The following is a 17,801-nucleotide window of genomic DNA, read 5'->3' as shown; positions in this document are numbered from 1 at the left end:
CCCATCTATTCTCTGCCTCCCTTTGAGTTCCAGCAGATCAGCTGGGTCTTTTTTTGTTGTCTTGCACAGGAGAATGGAGCTGGAAAGCAGGTTAGTGGGGTGGGGAGGGAAGGGGGATTTTGCAGTATCCTTCCCCTGCCACGCCCACCAAGCCACATCCATAGAACTGGTAGTAAAAAACATTTGAATCCCACCACCGGAGCCGACAGTCATATTTCAAGAAACACAGCCTATAAGGCAGAGTTACGCATCTGTATTCGTGTTCCCAGTTGAACTAAGGAGCATCCAATGGGACTTGAAACCAATTTGTTTCTGCAGAACCATTTCTCTAGCTCATGGGAGATGTTCCTCTTTCTGCCTGTTTTTTTTTTTTGAATTATTATTATTCTCCCACCCTTTTTTCTATTTTTAGAAATTACTCAAGGGTGGTGAACAGATCTAGTATTCTTTCTTCTTCCTATTTTCCCCACAACAATTCCGTGAGGTGAGTTTGGCTGAGAAAGAGGGACTGGTCCAAAGTCATCCAGCTGGCTTTCATGCCTAAGGTGGGACTAGAACTCACTGTCTCCTGGTGATTCACTGAAAGTCACCCAGCTGGTTTCCTCACCTAAGGCAGGACTAGAACTCACCATCTCCTGGTGATTGGTTCAAAGTCACCCAGCTCACTTTTATCCTTAGGGAAGGACTAGAACTCACCGTCTCTTGGTGATTCACCAAAACTCACCCAGTTGGTTTCCTCACCTAAGGCAGGACTAGAACTCGCAGTTTCCTGGTTTTTAGCCTGAGGCCTTCACCACTAGACCAGATTGGCTCTCTCTTTCATTACTGGTCCAAGATGTTATTCTGATCGAAGCAAACACATATCCTAGCTTTTTGGGTCAGTACACAGTGGTGATATTTTAAGTTAAACTCCTGGGGAAATGGTTCTTCTTCCCCCACTTCCCCGAGTCTGGTCTCCATGGGTGTCATTCCAGACACTCATTGCTTGACCAGCAGAACTCAAGAGCCATTCTCTTCCCATGCCCGTTTCCTCCTTCCCATGTCCTCCCTTGCCTCTTGCCACATTCATTCTACTGCTGAGAGTTTCTCTCCCAGTCAGGTGAATATCTTGAGCTTACCTTTCAATCACGCCAACTCAACCGTTGGCCAAGAGGCGCTCCTTGTACACTGCTATTCTGGCAATCTTTTTTTTTTTTTAAAGATGCCTTTTGTATCTAAAAACCGTTTAGGATGGGCTCCAGAATCACCAGCATCATTTAGCCGTATTGATAAGTCACCAAGCATGCATCTAAAATGTTTGCTTATGCAGGTAGTCCTTGACAAACAACTGATCACTTCGTGACCCGTTGAAGTCACAACCGACCCAAAAAAGGGGACTCGCGAACCAGATTCAACATTTTTTGAGTGTTGGAACCACCCTTCGGTCTTCAGAGGTTGGCAACATCTCGCTGTATTTACAGTTATTTATAGCCTCCCTCAGTCATGTCACCGTAAGGGTTTTGCTGAAAATGGGTACTTCCGGTTTTTTTGGACAAAAATTTCTCACGAGGGAACCATGGGCTCACTTAATGACAGTGGCTTCTGCTTAACAACTGCCACATTTGCTATATGACTACAGCTTTCATGACTGTTATGACATGTGACCGTAATGGACAAGCTCCTTTATGGTCATTTGTGAAGGACTATCTGGAAGGCAGTTGAGAAAAGAAAGAGAGGAAAGAGCAAGAAAAAATTAAATGCACATTGGAGCAGAATTAGTGAAATGTGGCAGAACCCCCCTTGAAAAAGATGCGTCTCCAATCTAGGGGAAATGTTCTGTTTTACTCCAAGAGTAACTACTCCTTGTAGCCCGGGGAAGCAGGATGCCAGAACCTTTGAACAGTCTTGTTGCAAAACGTCGAGAAATCATATCAAATCTGAGAAAAATTCTTCCGATTAGTTGTTTAGAAAGATGTAGTAGACTCGATGGCTTGGAAAAATAAAAATAAAAAAGTCTATTGTCTGATTGTAGGTTTAAGTCCCTTCTTGTCTTTTCCAGTGGAATTTCCTCCCCTATCCCAAAATAGCAGCATTAGACAAAATTAAAATGACATCCATCTGCCCCCAATTTATCCTCTGTTAAGTCTGCGTGGGCCGATATGTAGTGAAAGCCAAAAGGGAACCTTTCTCCGTTATTATTATTATTATTATTATTATTTTTCTTCAGCACTGACAATGGTCAATGGAAGCACCCAGGGTAATAAAATACTGTTCCTTTGAAATGGAGAGAGGTTGGCCCAAGAAAGTTAGAAGGCGAGCTTTTTGGGAACTTCCCAAGAAAATTCACTTCTTCCAAAATGGCCGTAACAAGCCGTCTTCTGATAAATGGGCTTCTTTAAATCCAGATCCCTAAATGTAAAATAAATAAATAAAGTTATTAAAGTTGGAGGGGGGGGTGTTCCTCCTTCCTTTGATGTAGTCTAACACAGGTAGTCCTCAACTTACGACAGCTTATGGCCATTCAAAGTTACGACGGCACTGAAATAAGTGACTTAGGAGCGTTTATCACACGTACAACCTTTGCAACACCCCCGTGGTCCCGAAATAGAAATTCAGACACTTGACAAATGACTCGCGTTCATGTCCTGGGGTCCCCTTTTGTGACCTTTCTGGGCAGGCAAAATCAACGGGGAAACTAGATAAGGCAGTCACTCATCCTCTTTTAATGACCCCATAATCCCTTGCATTGGGGTGGTGTCTGGGCAACTGAACGGAGCTGGGTGTTTATTGGCCGGATGCCCTTCCTGTCACCAACGTGGAGTTTTATTGTTCAGCAGATATATTCTCAGTGTGTCCAGAGAGAGAAACATCTGCCTCTTCCTAGGATCGAACTCACAGCCTCCTGATTGTGAGGCAAGAGCTCCACCTCCAGGCCACCGCAGCCACTGATATCCAATACCCGAGGAGTTTCCCTGCCCCACATATATTTATCTGACAAGCTATGAGACAAAAGTGTTGAACAGGCAAACTTTTCATTGGCATCTTGCTGACCATTCCCGGGCCAGAACACTGACTTCAATAGGCCTCTTGGTTCATCCAGCAACGTCGCTGTTATGAAAGGAGATACCCCGTGGTGGGATTCAGCTGGGAGAGCTGGTTGTTAACTTCCTGAGCAGTTTGCTGAACTGGTTCCTGGAGGAAATCATTAGGGCAGGGAACCCGGTTGTTAAAATTATTTGAATCCCACCACTGGAGATACCACAAGCCACTGCCACGACAAAACTGCTTTAAAAGGTCCAGGTGTACATGGAGTGAGTTACTAGTCAAGGTTACATTTTTTTTTTAAAAAAAGGCAGCCACCGTGATCATTTTGATAAGGGAATTTATATACACCTGTTTCTCTTCTGGATCATTCTGGGCCAGAAGAAAGCATGAGCTTCTTTGAAGGCCAACCTTTCCTTGTGACGTTCTCCGTGAATCTCTGGAACATTTTGTCCTACAGATGAGTCGACCTTCTTACTCTTTCAGGCTCTCGTTTGGATAATTAGCCCTTTACTGACAAAACTGCTGTCACTCCTATAAATCTACCCCTTGTCAGAGGTCAGGTTTTCAGCCCTGGAACTGCCTAACATTTGAAACCAAGGCACTTGGCCAAATGGGAGCAAGAACTATTTGAAGAGGGATTCCATGTTGAGCGTGAAACCGGAACCCGCCCAGATTGACATATTTGAAACGGTTTATCTTTCTCTCATTCTCTCTCTCATTCTCTCTCTCTCTCTCTCCAGGACCCAAGGATGGGAGAACACACCATAAACACTTCCCAATCAGAGCCTGATTCTTTGGGGGAAACTCGGAATGGAATGGAAGGAAGTCCAGATTTTTCATTCAGTTCCCAAGACTAGGAAAGCAACAGTGCCCCAACCTTCATTTCTACTCTGCCCCAAAATGACACACTTACTTGACAATGGCTCCAGGTCGAAGGTCAAAATTTTGGTGGACAATGTTGAGAAGCTCTTGCTCAGTGTAGGCAGAGGTACCATAGGTGAACAAGGAGATGGACAGTGGCTCGGCCACTCCAATAGCGTAGGCAACCTAGGTGGCGAGAAGAAGACATTTTGAGGCTGGCTTCGTGCGTGTCATCCACAGATTCATTTGGTGGCCACTCCTTTAGTCTAGGGGGGTCTTCAAACTTGACAGCTTTTAAGACTTGTGGACTCCCAGAATTCCTCCTCCAGTCATGTTAGCTCAGGAATTCTGGGACTTGGAAGTCCACAAGTCTTAAACTTGCCAAGTTTGAAGACCCTTGCATTAGTTGGTGAAAAGGTGGGAGGTCCAGGTTTTGGGAAGGAGGGAGAAAACTGTCCACGATTGCCCAAAGATTCAAATACAGAATGGCATTAATCACTCAGGAAGAACAGAGGACCAATTTAAATTTTAAAAGTTGAGGAGATACACAGAAGTGATTACAACTGAATTTTTTTAAATTTGTATTCTCTTTCTGGATTACAGTATTGAAGGATGGATGGATGATAGACAGGTGTGTGTGAGAGAGAGAGAGAGAAAGATGGAGAGAGAGACAGAGAAAGAGATAGAGAGAGAATACAAAGAAAGAGATTCTTTGAATACTACTAAAAATGATACAAGAATAGAAAAAATAGTGTACACAAACACACATTGTACAGCAAAAAAAATCGATACTAAACAATCTAATTTTTCAAACTGTATTCTATATACTGGATTACAGTATTGAAGAATAAATAGAGAGAGAATTAGAAATAGATGAGATAATGATAGACAGATAGATGATAGACAGATAGATAGATGATAGACAGACAGACAGACAGACGGTAAGACAGATAGACAGAGACAGACAAGGTGATAAGGTGATAGATAGGAGAGAGAGGGAGGGAGGGAGGGAGAGAGAGAGAGAGAGACAGAGCGTGATGTGACAGTTCTACTACTAGATATCTGGTCTTATGGCTGTAATAAATTGGTTTTTATTTGATTTTACGACTATCAGGTTAGCAAAAAGTCTCTTACCTGGACCAGAACCCGGCGACACAGCCTTGCTTTCACCAAAGATTTGGCCACCCACCGGGCTGCGTAGGCTGCCGATCGGTCCACTTTTGTGTAGTCCTTGCCTGAGAAAGCTCCACCTCCATGGGCTCCCCATCCACCATAAGTATCCACAATGATTTTCCGGCCAGTAACTCCTGCGTCACCCTGCAATATTGCAAGACCAAACGTGCCAATCTCGGTTTTTACCAGGTGTTTTTGGGAAATGTTTCATGATAGCCCCCTCCTCTCTCTCTCTCTCTCTCTTAATCTATCTATCTATCTATCTATCTATCTATCTATCTATCTATCTATCTATCTATCTATCTATCATCTATCTACCGGTATCATCTATTATTAGAGCTGTAGTGGTTAATTCTGTTGACTGTCACCAGTTCGATTTTCACCAGGCTCAGGGTTGATTCAGCCTTCCATCCTTCTGAGGTGGGTCAAACGAGGACCCAGATTGTTGGGGGTAAGAGGCTAACTCTGTAAACTGCTTAGAGAGGGCTGTAAAATCGCTATGAAGCAGTATTTGAGTCTAAGTGCTTTTGTTATCTTCCTTCCTTCCTTCCTTCCTTCCTTCCTTCCTTCCTTCCTTCCTTCCTTCCTTCCCCAATGATTAGAATGCAGTATTGCAAGCTAACTCTGTCCACAGTCTGGAGTTCGATCCTGACTGGCTCATGGTTGACTCAGTCTTCCAACTTTCTGAGGGTGATAAAATAAGGACCCAGATTGTTGGGGAAAACAGGCTGATTCTGTAAACTGCTCAGAGAGGTCTGTAAAAGCACTGTAAAGTGGTGTATAAGTCTAAGGGCTATTGCTAGTAGCAACTGCAGTGATTCACTTCACACCGTGGTGAAATGGGGCAAAATTTACTTAACAAACGTTTCACTTAGCAGGAGAAATGTTGGGCTCCCTTGAGGTCGTCCGTTGAAGGACTGCCTGTATTGGGCCCAAGGTGAAAAGGTGATTTTGATGGTTCGGGATGGGCGTGAGGCGAAAGGCGCACCTGTGGGCCCCCGATGACAAAACGGCCACTGGGTTGAAGGTGGTACACAGTGTTGTCGTCCAAGTAGTGGGCTGGCACCACGGCCTTGATCACGTGCTCCTGCAAGGCCTTGCGCATGGAGTCCAGGGAGATGCCTTCATCGTGCTGCACGGAGATGACAATAGTATGAACCCGCATGGGGATGACCGCCCCGTCTTCCTGGATGTATTGAACGGTGATCTGCGGAACAAAGGACGATTTAGACCACTGAGCTGGAAAGAGGAAGGGATGTGAGAAACCTTTGGTTGTTTGCAAAATGTCGAAAGGGACAGAGGATCTCCGGTATCGTCAGATGTTTCCTCCACTCTTCCGGTTCAAATAAACATTCCTCTGTGGCAGCAGCGGGATCTTACCTGTTCCACTACTGGTTCGGTGACATGTGCACACACACACACACACACAAACCTAATGCATGCGCACTTAACGCACGTGTGTCAGGGCTCCGGCATCCACCCCCATTTAAGTCACGAGTCTCTAGCCGCATCTCTCAGAGTTTAAAGAAGATTTATTAGAAGTGAACATGCCGGTGCTACCTGGGTACAGCTGACTCTGAGACACATCATTCATTTCCCCCTTGACCCTGACCTTCCCCCACTCCCTGGATGTATATTCTCCAATGGGACACCTCCATAGCCAAGAGTAATCTATCTTGCTCTCCAGTAATAATCTTGCGCGCCAACAGCTTTGGCTGCCTAGAAATTATCTGAAGCATTTAAGGAATGTCCTACTTTCCCCACTCCCTTTCTGCTGTCAACAGACCAGAGAAATATTTTTGAGTTGACAACACTAAATGCATGCACGCAGCTTTCCCCACACCAGCTGAGGTCTGCTGCGCCAATCAGCTGAGAGGATAAAGAAGAGAAAAGTGCAGAGGCAAGTAGGAGGGCTGATCCGGCGCTTTTCTCTTCTTTCTCCTCTCAGCTGATCCAACTCTAGTATGCCTTGCCTTCTCTTCTGTTTTCCTCAACCTTATCACAAATGATCCAGTTTTGCCACACAGATTGGCTCTAAGCCTCTAAGCAAATGATGTGTTGGGCTTGATCCAAACTTACCTGGGTTTTGGAGTCCGGTCGAAGCCAAGGGAGGACTCCATTCCGTCTCAGCTCGGCCATTTTGGCGTTCAGCTTGTGAGCAAGGATAATGGTTAGAGGCATGCATTCTTCCGTTTCATCGGTTGCGTAGCCAAACATCAGGCCCTGCATGGAAGGAAGGTGGGACTATTCTTTAGTACTTTGCTAGTTTATTAAAGGAAAACAAAAAGGAAAATAAATTGCAAAGGAACCTCAACTGATGGTCCATAAGATATTTTTTTGTTGGCATTCTAGTATCATATTTGTCTTTCCCGTTCGTTAACACCCTGCAGTATCTAGCCACTCTTTCATTCTTTCTTCCTTTCCCAAAATGGTACTTTGCATTGAAGAAAAAAAAACCCTCCTGGGCAGTTTTTGATACAGCCACTTTCCCTCAAGGTGGTTTGAAATCTTCAGAGGTTTGGATGGATGATCCATGAGATAGCAGCATTTTGCTGTGATCTCACTGATCATGGGGTAGGTCTACTGAAAAGAAGGACTAGGGCAGAGGTGGGATTCAGCTGGTTCTGGCTGGTTTTGCAGAACCAGTAGCGGAAATTTTGAGTAGTTCGGAGAACCAGCCAATCCCACCTCTGAGTGGCCCCGCCAACCCCATCTCTTCTCTGCCTCCCTTTGAGTCCCAGATGATTGGCTGGGTCTCCTTTTGTTGCCCTGCACAGGAGAACGGAGCTGGAAAGCAGGTTAGTGGGGTGGGGGAGAAAGTGGAGATTTTACAGTACCCTTCCCCTGCCACGTCCACAAAGCCACGCTCACCAAGCCATGCCCACAGAACCGTTAGTAAAAGGTTTTGAACCCCACCACTGAACTAGTTGTGACAAGATAGCAGTCTTCCAATATTTGAGGGGCTGACACAAAGAGAGAGAGTCAACCTATTTTCTTCCCAAAGTACCTGAAGGCGAGACAAAAAATCAATGGATGGAAACTAATCAAGGAGAGAAGCAACCTAAAACTAAATAATGAAGAGAACAATCAAGGGAAGTTGACCAGTGGAAGCCTTCAGAAGTTGTAGGGGCTCCATCCCTGGAAGTTTTTAAGCAGAGATTAGACAGCCCTTTGTCCAGAATGGAATTGGGTCTCCTGATTGAGCCAGGTTAGACTAGAAGACCTCTAAGGTCCCTTCCAACTCTGTTCATCTATTCTGTTGAAGTGGGCCTTGGAAAAAGCTAAGCAGGATCAGAATCTACTTGGGGGTGACACTTGGAGATCCAAGGCTGTAGGTTGAACTGGGAAGTAAAAAGTAAACATGCCCAAGGGAGCAGCAATAGTAGACCTATCCTACCCTAAGTAAAGTATGCAGGCCTCTCTACTTATTTATTAAATGGATTTATAAAGTCAGTAAATGTATATTATTAAATGTATTTATAAAGTCAGCACAAGTCGAATGTAGGTCAAAGAATTCTTTATCTTTACAGTAAAACATCTTTGGTTGACAGATGAGAAGTACTACAGGAAGGCCTCGAGGAAAAAAAAGCAAACCACAGACTAAAATCCCACTACTCAGGGTAAATTGGTGGCAAATGTTAATATGTAAGCCATCAATTTCTGCATGCCTGACCCTTTCCTCTGATTTGCCAAGTGGGGGGAAGAAAGAAAAGGTGACAGTTTGACCCCTGGAATAATTGCTTTCCACATTCCTGAGGTTTATCCCTCAAACTGTCGTATAAATTCTAAACCCAAGGTGCTTATTTGTCCTCTGAATCCACAACCAGGAAAGGATCTACTGTATGTCTTCAGTTGAGGGTGCAGGTCCTACCTGATCTCCAGCACCAACATCTTCTTCATTCCTGTGTAGATGAACGCCCTGGGCAATATCAGGCGACTGTTGCTCCAAAGCCACAAGAACGTTACAGGTCTTGTAGTCAAAGCCTACAGAGTAGAATTCCATTACTCGTACAGAAACAATTTCAACGGGTTATACAATGTAGAGCTTTGAGGAGGATCCCGACATTACCTAGGAAGACTATCTATAAACAGCTACCCTGGTTTCCTGAAAATAAGACCTATTCTGAAAATAAGATCTACCATGTGCGCCTAATATAAGCCCTACCCCCAAAATAAAGCTAATTTAAAAGCCTATGCAGCCCCTGGCCACCCATTCCTTCTGGTTGCTCATGGTGCCATGGCCACCAAGTGAGGCAGGGGTGCTGGTGGAACTGCCCCATGCGCCCCACACCAGCTTACCTCAGCGCCCCCACAGCCACCCCCATCCTGATACCTGCCTTGTGTGGCAGCACCAGCACAGGCGCCAGCACACTTCTGTTTGCTCGCAGCCTCAACGGAGCAGGAGGCCAAGCAACACACTGGAGCTGCTGCCACGAGGTGAGGCAGATGTCGAGGCATGGATGGTCTGGTTGCAGGATCCTCAGGTAAGCCGGTGCAGGGCGTGTGGGGCAGCTCCACCTCCCTGCCTCATCGTGGCGGCACCAGTGCACCAGGTGGCCTCCTGCCCTGCTGCCAGCAAGCAGAAGAAGTGGGCCTCCTGTAGATGGGGGAGAAACAACACACCCTCCAAAAATAAGCCTCGTGCTTATTTGGGGCCCCAAAAGAAAACAAGACCTGGTCTTATTTTTGAAGAAACATGAGTATTTGCTAGAAATCCTGAGGCCAGCTGGTCAAGTCAAGCAGGTTAGAAAATGTCAAGTGAAGAACAAATAGCAAGGTCGCTGGAAGAAGCGATTTGTGTGCGAGGGATGATCCAACCTTGAGATAACCTTCCAACCGGCTTATAAATAGCTTTCATTTCCCTATGCAAAGAAATTCTTGCTAGTAAAACCCGAGCATTGCTCAACCAAAGTTGAGCAATCAGTCTCTTTGGTATCCTAGCTAAGTAAACCAAGATAAGAGTCAGATTTCCTTTCCTTCGTCAAGATGGGCTCCTGTAGCCCAGCTCTTTTAGCGTTGCACCAACCTTTAGCTGAATCGTCGTAGCCTATGTTCATAATTGTGTCTCGCACAATCTGCTGATAGTCCACAATGGCTCTGGAGGTAATCTCGCCACAGAGGAGCACCATTCCTGTTTTACAGACGGTCTCTAAAGGTGAAAGAAAAGAAGTTGGATACAGCTGGAGAATGTCTTAAATACTCAGTAATAAACCACATGACTGAGTCTATGGAAGGAATTATCCATCAACCTGGTCATTTTTATCCCAAAGGTGCTTTTCCAACACGACTTTTTTTCTTTGAAAACATTTCAGGACTGAACTGAAGAAGCTTCTTGGTGAAAAGCGAAACCTTTGGTACGAAACTGTGAGTGTCTTGGAAGCAAAAGTGAGAACCGCCATCTGTTTATCAGTGAAATTATGTTGTCACACATTCTAAGACCCCTTTGTGTAACTCACATAAGCATTAGATTCGCTCTGTACATCATCATCCTGGTCTCGCTCACACACATTGTATTTTTCTTTGAGCCCTAGGAGAGGAACATCTGCCAATACCTAGGTTTGAACTCTCAACCTTCTGAGTGAGAGGCAAGCATCTTCACCACTCTGCTGATACCCACCCCGCTTGTCCCACCCATTTGTCTCTTGTCTCTGCCTCCAATACTAAAATTAGGTTGTGTTACAGTGAGAGAGCATGTTGGCCAATCTCAAACATTCTCCAACTGGATGAAATCCAGGATATGATTTGGAAATAGTAACTCCGCACTTGCCACGTCTGCTAAGGGTACCTCCCAACTTGTAGCACTACCTTCAGATGTTCTGATGGCCATTAAAAGTGGAATGTTTGTCTTGATAAGAAAGAGAAGAAGCCACCTCTTACCGCAAGCAACTTTGGCATCTGGATCTTGCTTCAAGTGGGCATCAAGGACGGCATCGCTGATCTGGTCACATATTTTGTCTGAAAGAGAGCAGAGTTGCGTATCTGAAATGAAAATAGCTACCACAGAAAATCGGGACTCTTTTTGTCCCACTAACCCACAAAAAAAGCAATCCGTTCATCCATTCTGCATCTGATTTTTTTTTTTTTAATAGTCAACAGCTCAGAGTCAAGGGAAATCAGTATCTGAACTTAATTCTGCCAGTCAGAAAGTAATGAGACTTGAAATTCTAGAACTAGAAAACCTTGAATTACGCCGTCTTCGGTCTGATTTAAGCATGGTATATAAAATCATACATTGCAATGTCCTACCTGTCAATGAATACTTCAGCTTCAACCATAACAACACAAGAGCACACAACAGATACAAACTCAAGGTTAACCGCACAAAGCTTGATTGCAGGAAATACGACTTCAGCAACAGAGTGGTCAATCCAATCCAATACTCTACCTGACTCTGTGGTTTCTTCCCCCAAACCCAAAAACTTTAACCTTAGACTGTCTACTATTGACCTCACCCCTTTTCTGAGAGGTCTCTAGGGGGCGTGCATAAGCGCACCAACGTGCCTACTGTCCTATTGTTTCTTTTATTTTTCTTATATGTACCCATTTTATGTATTCATAACTATGTATACACTTATACTTATTATCTTGTAAACAATTGACAAATAAAATAAAATAAATAAATAAATAAATAATGGTGGAACCTAACCTCAACCTATTCCATTCACACCTGGTGTTAGGATCGAAGAGGAAAAAACATCTGTGTCAAAACAAGCCCCTGGCATAGTTTTCAAATATACCACTCTTGAACCTGCTGCTCCCCACAGGATGGTTCAGATGAGTGATTTGTCCTTCTGTGGATGCCAAAACAAAGCATTTGGGTTTATCTGATGCCATTTCAAAGGATTAAAACTTGACTGGTGTGCTAAGGGGTTTTGATTTTGTGTACTGGTGACTCCTGCCATTGCTCTTGCTAACAAGTGATCCACAGTATTCCGGCATTTAGCCAACAGATGGAAGTAATGGGGCCTGCCCAAGGCTTGGAGCATAGATTGCATGTGCTGTTTTCTACAGGGCTACTAAACCTTGTTATCTTTTTACTTGATGACGTTTTGATGGGGAAAAGGAAAAGAGAGAGGGAAGAGGGGAGGAGAAGGAGGGAGAGAGGGAGGAATCCAATTGAACTCCTCCAGTTCAATTGGACTCAAATTCCCTTAATCCCTAGAAAACAAGGCTGATAAAGGGAAGGAAAAGGAAAAGGAAAGGAAAAGGAAAGGAAAAGGAAAGGAAAAGGAAAGGAAAAGGAAAGGAAAAGGAAAGGAAAAGGAAAGGAAGAAAATCAATAAAGAAGGAAAGGGAAGTAAATTGATAGGGGAGGGGAGGGGAGAAGAGGAAAGGAAAGGAAGGGAAGGGAAAGGAAAGGAAAGGAAAGGAAAGGGAAAGGGAAAAGGAAAGGAAAGGAAAGGAAAAGGAAAAGGAAAAGGAAAGGGAAAAGGAAAAGGAAAAGGAAAAGGAAAAGGAAAGGAAAGGAAAGGAAAGGAAAGGAAAAGGAAAGGAAAAGGAAAAGGAAAAGGAAAAGGAAATGTTTGTCTATATTCAATCTCTCCTTAATTGGCACACACTCACTGTGAATATATACTTTGAGGATCTGGTCTAGGGCACTGTGAACCCCTGCAATTGTTTGGTCTGTAAACGTTGATCATACAGAAGCTACATTGTAAAGTGGGATGTAAACCATTCAAAGATAACAATTATTTTAAAAATGATAGTAGTCTTCCAATATCTCAGGGGCTGCCACAAAGAAGAGGGGGTCAACCTATTCTTCAAAGCACCTGAAGGCAAGCACCTGAAAGCAATGTGTGGAAACTCTCTTCAAGGAGAGAGATGCAAACCTGGAATTAAGGGGAAACTTCCTAATGATGAGGACAATTAACCGGTGGAACAACTTGCCACCAGAAGTTGTGGGTGCTCTATCACTGGAGGTTTTTAAGAAGAGGCTGGACTGACACTTGCCTGGAATGGAATAGGGCTTCCTGCCTAAGCAGGTGGTTGGACTGGAAGACCTCCAAGGTCCCCTTCAACTTTTGTTGTTCCGTTAGTTAGAGCACTGATCTTCATGAGTAGGAGAAAGAGCCTTGCCAAGAGATAAGAGAATAACTGGTCTCATTTTGTACTTCGAACAGGATATTGTTGTGCAAGAATGCAACAGCTGAAGCTTTCATCATTGAGATAAAAGTTATCGGATTCTGATAATTGCCAACCTGGCTGCTGTTGTTGGAGCTCACCCATTGCCAAAAAAAAAAAAAAAAAAGATAGTCTCCTTGAACTCAGCTCAGCTGCTGGTGACTTCATGGAACATCCTCATGCTACTTTTCTTGGCAGCAATATAGACGCATCTTCTTGCCGTTGCTTTCTTTGGGGTTGCTTCTTCAGCTTCCTAGTCCAGCCTGCTGACCTGAGATTCTCTGGTGGTCTCCATCCAAGCTCAATCCTGCTTGGTTTTGGGGATGATCAGCCCCAGACTGGAAGGCGGTGCCCCCTATTCACTGATAAACTGGCACTCCACAACACCAGGAAAACAACCTTAAATAGGTCTAGTTAGTTAATGAATTAGGTTATCGGGATTACTGCAGTTCATAGGCATCGGGTTATCATGCTCCTCTCCCTGGAGCCTTACAGAAGCATGGATTTCAACTCCCAAACCTTCAAGCCAGCATAGACACTGATAAGGATGCTCCAAGGTGGTTCACGCATCAATGGAGCAAACAAGAGTAAAAATGTGCTTGCATTAGTTTTTCCATGTTGATAGGTCCCTAAATTGTGGAGAACGTTCTGTCATGGCCCTCAAGGGAGTGTGAGCCTTTCAAGAAGAAGCTAGGACGATCCTGGTTTTCAAAAGTGTGCTTTGTCCTGGAGTTGGGAAGAACGATTAGATGATGGTGATGATGATAGGTGGTATTCAGCAGGTTCTGACTAGTTCTGGAGAACCGGTAGCGGAAAATTTGAGTAGTTCAGAGAAGCAGCAAATCCCACCTCTGACTGGCCCCGCCAACCCCATCTCTTCTCTGCCTCCCATTGAGTCCCATCTGATCAGCTGGGTCTCCTTTGGTTGCCCTACACAGGAGAACGGAGCTGGAAAACAGGTTAGTGGGGTGGGGAGGGAATGGGGATTTTGCAGTATATCCTTCCCCTGCCACACCCACCAAGTCCACCAAGCCACACACCCACAGAGCCAGTAGTAAAAAAAATTTGAATCCCACCACTGATGATGGTGATGATGATTGATGTTGGTGATTGGTGATGAGGAGAAGGAGGCAGCTATCTATTCAACTGTGTATGATTCCTGGAGATTCTATGGGACAAGTGTCCCCGTATCTTCTGTGGTTATTATTCCTTTTGTATTATTCTGCTGTTATTATATCCTGTCCAGTGATGGCCAACTCCTGATGACTTTATGGGCAAAACCTCCACCACTGGCCTATCTCTGACCAGATTATATGGTTCTTATAGGTACATTTCTGTGGCTTTCGGTACTCCATTTCTCCACCTCATGCAATGTCAGTGTTTTTCCTCCTTCCATCTCGCATGATTGTCATCGTGGGCTTTTTGGTGCTCTCTGAACTCGGCAGTTTTCTTGCAAACATTTTATTCCCAAACTAGGTAACCAATGCATCGGATGTGGGTATCTATTTTGGCAACGAAACATCTGCATGGAATCCATCAAACTCAGAGAGCACCGAGGACCCCACAGTTTAACCCTGAGCTAAGAAATATCCACTATTGTTGTCTTTTTCATACATGTATCAGTATCAATGTTCGTCAACCCCTGACATGACTTCACAACTAACAACACCAACAACCAAAGTTTATTCTCTTGGTGGCTTGGAACACAGATTTTTTAAAATGAGAAATATCATGGAAAGAAACTCAGAAAGAACAGTTTATCCATCTCATGTCCTATGAGAGAGCGTTTACTTATGCCAATACATTGGTGCCAACAAAGCACATTTGTTTTGTCCCTACGGGAAAGACCAAATGAAATTCCAGCAACCAGATTACACAAGGGGGAAACTATTGACATTTCTGTGAAAACTTGGTGGAAGAGGTCATGTTTAACCTGACTTTATGCCAACAGATTTTACAGTGTCCCTATTCCATTGTCCCCAAACCAAGTAGGATGGTGTTAAGGACTCACTGAGGGAAAACTATTTGCTCTAATTGATGCGTTTGTCAAACTCATTGTGCACTCTTCTCTGACGTTAAACCCTAAGATATGTGGGTCAACCTATAACCAAAAGCCAAAAAAAAAAAAAGGATTCATGACCACAGCTTTGAAGGTTGACACTGCGTTTCTTAAAATTCACTTGCAATAAATATAAATACCAAGAGAGTTTAGCTTTGCCAATCTAGGTTAAACAAGGTAACCTAGATCACATCTGATCAGTACTCAGCTATAGGCTACTGGGAAGCTGAACAAACCATGACAGAAACCAAATTTCTATCTTGGCCAAGAAGACCACTTGAATATGTCCATGAACTTAGGAGTTGAGCTTGGCTCAAAGGAGATATCATCTTTCACACAAATGAAGAAACGTTGGTCATTATATAAACTATTAACCCTAATTTTTCTAATGATTGAAATTTGGATGCATTTTGAAAAGCATGGATCAGAACCTAACCAAGAGGTTCCTATGCAATCCTATGCATGTCTACTCAGGAGTGAGCCCAGTGTCGGAAAAATGAAAGTATACTCACAGACGAAAAGGTTAAAAATTAAAAAATATTAGAACATGCCGAAATGGACAGGTTAATGATGGAAATTAAGGATAAAGAAGAGAGTATCATTTAACATGGGATCTACTGTACAAATGGTTAGAAAACAGATGCAGAGATTAGTAACTCTACGATGGAAAAAGATTAAGAAAATATAGATAGATAGATAGATAGATAGATAGATAGATAGATAGATAGATAATTAGATGGATAGATATAGATAAGTACATATGCTATAACTAATATTACTAATGGATTGTATTTGACTACAAATTATAGTCTACAGAGTGACAGGAGGTGAAGACTACATTGTATAACTATGAGAATAATGGTTATAATTATGATATAAAATAATATGTATATTCAAAAGAAATTACATTGTATGAGAAAAAATGGTTACAATCAGAGTGTATAAAACTACAGTATATAAACTTAAATGAGATTTGATACAACAGTACACTGGTGTTGCAGAAAAGGAAACATGATGTATAATAAATGAAAATGTATAATATTTTTTTTTTAAAAAAAGTGAGGTGGACCCATTAGACCTTATGGTTGAGACCTTAGTTCAGAGGTCTCCAAACTTGGCAATTTTAAGACTTGTGGACTTTAACTCCCAGAATTCTGGGAATTGAAGTCCACAAGTCTTAAAGTTGCCAAGTTTGGAGACGACCCCTGCCTTAGTTCCTAGCAGATCTAGCAAAGTCAACAGATGATGGAAGAGATGATGTTGGGGTAACCACATGTTTTATGTCCCATCTATAAAGCAGCTGACTTAAGAAATGGCAGAAAATGCTGTTCTACTCCATGTTGAAGCAAAATTCAACTGCCTTGTTGGAAGGAAGATGGGTGCACAACCTTATCCCTCTTGGGCAACACTGAAAGAGAACTCACACATTGTACTCTTGGCCAACATGATAGCCTCCAAGCGTTTGGCCTACTATCAGTAGACCAAAGGTTCATGATTATACATTATTGAACACATTTATCATTAGGTCAGTGTGGAGATATTTTTCTTTAAAATCCCTTTCAAGCTGCTTTTAACTGCTTAGCCTTCTAGTGAAAGCAGCAGATCCATCAATGGGAAACCACTGTATCTGAACAAGGATGGGTCTACTCTAACCAGAAGCCCCCAAGATTAAAGAAAGTTATTCAAAAGAGTCTTGGAGTTGGCTTGAAGGCTTGTAAAAACAGAGGTGACTTTCCTCCCAAAACTTATTCTGGGAATATGAAGCCACTCCCCCAAAGGTCTCAACTCTTACACTCCCTGGTGTCTTTTAAGTCTTTTTCAACTCAATGGAGCTAACCAATGAGCTGGCCAAAAGGGAAAAAAAAATTGCTAACAATTGTCATAATTGCAAAATGTCTTTCTTCGCACTGTACCCGTCTGGCTGGTCTGAACTGTGTTGATTCTTGCTTTGCTTTGCCAGTTTTAGATCTTAAAGGATGATGAACTGGGACAAGCCCGCAAACAGCCTTTTAAAATAGAGCAAGAATCAGTGGGTCACATTTCCCTTAAAATAGTTTTTTAAAATACCACTATCATATTGCAATTAAGGCTTTCTCAATAGAACTTCAAACAGCTTCTGTATCAGAAAAGTAGGCAAGCAAGAAACATGCCACTATATTTTCTTTCTTTCTTTCTTTCTTTTTCTTTCTTTCTTTCTTCCTTCCTTTCTCTTTCTTTCCTTCCTTCCTTCTCTCCATCCCTCCCTCCTTCTCTGTTTTTGATTCCTGGAGACAGTCTTGACAAATGCCTGCAATTTCAGATTTAACAGATAATCAGAGTTGGAAGGGACCTTTTAAGTCATCTAGTCCAACCCTCCACCCAAGCGAGAGACCCTTCACCATTTCTGACAACATGGCAGTCCAATCTCTTCTTGAAAGTCTCAAGGGATGGCGCTCCCACAACTTCCAAGGGCAAACTGTTCCATTGGTTGATTGTTCTCACTGTCAGAAAGTTTCTCCTTATTTCCAGGTTAAATCTCTCCTTGTTCAGTTTCCATCCATTATTCCTTGTCTGGCCTACATGT

The 17,801-nt window shown here is 43.3% G+C and overlaps 1 protein-coding gene across 1 annotated transcript in view; it reads right to left on the bottom strand.

Annotated features, from left to right (window-relative positions):
• Positions 1 to 1,802: 1,802 nt before the first annotated feature.
• Positions 1,803 to 17,801, bottom strand: part of MAT1A (methionine adenosyltransferase 1A) — a 19,788-nt gene continuing 3,789 nt past the window's right edge. The window contains exons 2-9 of the mRNA XM_026714569.2: positions 10,936 to 11,013; positions 10,085 to 10,207; positions 8,930 to 9,042; positions 7,138 to 7,281; positions 6,047 to 6,265; positions 5,020 to 5,202; positions 3,938 to 4,071; positions 1,803 to 2,388 (exon numbers count right to left, since the gene is read on the bottom strand). Of these exons, the coding sequence (XP_026570354.1) occupies positions 2,286 to 2,388; positions 3,938 to 4,071; positions 5,020 to 5,202; positions 6,047 to 6,265; positions 7,138 to 7,281; positions 8,930 to 9,042; positions 10,085 to 10,207; positions 10,936 to 11,013 (1,097 nt within the window). The 3' untranslated portion in view covers positions 1,803 to 2,285. The remainder of the gene's footprint in view (positions 2,389 to 3,937; positions 4,072 to 5,019; positions 5,203 to 6,046; positions 6,266 to 7,137; positions 7,282 to 8,929; positions 9,043 to 10,084; positions 10,208 to 10,935; positions 11,014 to 17,801) is intronic.

This window comes from Pseudonaja textilis, chromosome 4 (assembly GCF_049901715.1).
Source record: "Pseudonaja textilis isolate UNSWEBS1 chromosome 4, rPseTex1.2, whole genome shotgun sequence".
NCBI classification, from domain to species: Eukaryota; Metazoa; Chordata; class Lepidosauria; order Squamata; family Elapidae; genus Pseudonaja; species Pseudonaja textilis.
The sequence above is the reverse complement of the archived record's forward strand: the minus strand, read 5'-3'. Positions and strand labels throughout refer to the sequence as shown.